Raw genomic sequence first — 2,217 nt, forward strand, 5'->3', positions numbered from 1 at the left:
TTGAGCACATCTGGCTTTTTCTGTGAAAGTAGCGGAAGTCACATGCTTGAAAACCATGTATGGATGTTTACTATGACGAAATCCCTTTCAGTGTGCTCTAAATATGGAAACAGGAAGTGCGTCCCACAAATCGTGATTTTTCCATGGGAGGTAGACTGGTTGTCCTGCGGATGTGCCATATATAGTCATTCGAGTCTAGGAGATCAAGTTAAGTGCACAACTGTTAAAGTACAACAATGCAAATGTTACAGCGTCTAAGCCTACTAGTAATTATATTCATTTAACATTTCCATCTTAAAAAACTTCTCGAAGTCGCTGTTTTAAGTAGACTGGCCTTAAAATACCCAGACTGAGTGTCCAAGTTATGGTTGTGAATTGGTTGGAGCAGGATATAGGCCTAAGTCTAAGCTAATGAACAGTCGCTGAAATTGGCATTAACAATGCAGAGTCCTATTTATTTTAGTTGCATATCATGAGTCAATGCTTACCTAGACTACTGCATTTAGCCTACCAGCTTCATTAATGCAGATGCCGTTCCTTGAGGGTTTGACCATGGGTGGAGCTTGGTTGACTATCGCAAACGTGTCACGGAGCGTCATTGTGAGAATAAAAACCCACCCCGTTTCGTCGGAATGTGTTGATCCCAACAGCTGAGGCCCTCGAAAACTTGTAGAAGGGTAGACAAATCAAAACACACTTATCAACATAATATCTGCAATGTCTCAACCACAAAGTGAAACAATGGACGTCACCACCGAGGCCAAGCGGATTATGGTTCAAGCTTTAGGGAAAATGTACACTTTACGCACGCAACGTGGTGGACTTCGCCTTCACCGAAGTTTGTTGATCACGCTTGTAATGAGATCGGCGAGAGACATTTACCACAGCTGCCGCATAGCCAGTGAACAACAAGAACAGCAAGCTAACTTCACTGGAGTCACAAAGGAGTTATGTCAAACAGCAGGCACGGACACTTCTTGCGTCCCAGAGAATGACAACTCCTCGCTTGCTTCAAATACACAAGAAACGCAAAACTCAAAGACTAATGTCCAGGGTGACCCACATAACCACGACGCTGAAGGGTCAGAGGACAAGGAAAATCTGAGTACCACCAGACCCGACCGACATTCCAGAAAGCGCCGCGGCAAAGCCGCTGTTGAGCCCGACTTTCTACCATGTAAAAAGGCGAAAATGGAAGCCGAAGCCATCAGGCGGAATTCACACAGCGCGGCGCTAAGGACCTGCTGTGGAATAAATGACTCTTTAACGCATATCCCCATGCAGAGGAGCATCGTTAGCTTTTGATGAGGCACAGTGACAGTCGTTCATTTCTAACACTGCGCTTTTTGCGCACGAACAGGGATATCCAAGAGAGGCCAAAGTCCAATGACATGTGGAGACTATCTCGGGACGGAGTACGACGGCGAATCCACGGCTGGGATATTTGGATTTGTCTAGATCCAGTGCCAGATGAGTGAAGGTTTGCGATCAGTGCATCCATCAAGAGTGACCGGAATTCCAGTCAAGAAAGTGTCTCAGAAGAGCTGTCCAGTTACCGTTGACTGATTTCAGTCAGAAGAGAACTATTTGTTTCTACAGTTGTCCAGCCAGCCAACACGTTGACTGTTGTAGATACATGTTTTGTCAGTTCACTTGTGTACAGAATGTACTTGACAGTTCTGTATAAATCTGTGTTCATGTGTAGCCTACTCATGTTGTGTGGACAAGGACATTTCACTGGAAGGTGCATCAGTGACTAGAAGTGGTAAAGAATCTCGAACACATTCCGATTCCATACGCTACCTCATATTTATTTAATAAAACGTTTATTAACAAGATCAGCAGTTTGGTACTCTTCCTTTCCATGTGTGTATTTGGGCCACTGCAACGTGTGGCAAGTCATTTGAGATTGAGAAAACATGCTGTGAAAAGCTAGCCGTGGCCTGAACAAACAGAGTGGGGGTGGTGACCGGATTGCCTGGGGGCAGGAGTTGTCCGCGGAAGACAGGAAGCAACGGTAATTAGCAAGGGCCGGAAAGAACGCCTGCTGTGTCATCGCTATTCAATTTCACAGTCCTAAACGCTCGAACCGTAATTGCCCATTATATGTGAGAAAAGAACAGTCAAGCTTGTAAAGCGAGCTACCCGGGATCACAATGAATGGTTATAGCAGGTATACACTGACCATTTCTGTTTCCAGTGAGGCACCCAATTCAG

The 2,217-nt window shown here is 45.2% G+C and overlaps 1 protein-coding gene across 1 annotated transcript; it reads left to right on the top strand.

Moving 5' to 3' along the window:
- The first annotated feature begins 614 nt into the window (after positions 1-614).
- On the top strand, positions 615-1,838 carry ier2a (immediate early response 2a). The gene has a single exon (XM_048244711.1). The coding sequence runs from the start codon at positions 718-720 to the stop codon at positions 1,303-1,305; it is 588 nt and encodes a 195-aa protein (XP_048100668.1). The 5' UTR covers positions 615-717; the 3' UTR covers positions 1,306-1,838.
- The last annotated feature ends 379 nt before the right edge of the window (positions 1,839-2,217 follow it).

The sequence above is a fragment of the Alosa alosa genome, chromosome 6 (assembly GCF_017589495.1).
Source record: "Alosa alosa isolate M-15738 ecotype Scorff River chromosome 6, AALO_Geno_1.1, whole genome shotgun sequence".
Lineage (NCBI taxonomy): Eukaryota > Metazoa > Chordata > Actinopteri > Clupeiformes > Clupeidae > Alosa > Alosa alosa.

Coding starts and splice junctions, on each gene's coding strand:
- ier2a (XM_048244711.1), top strand. CDS start 718: ATGTCTCAACCACAAAGTGAAACAATGGACGTCACCACCGAGGCCAAG.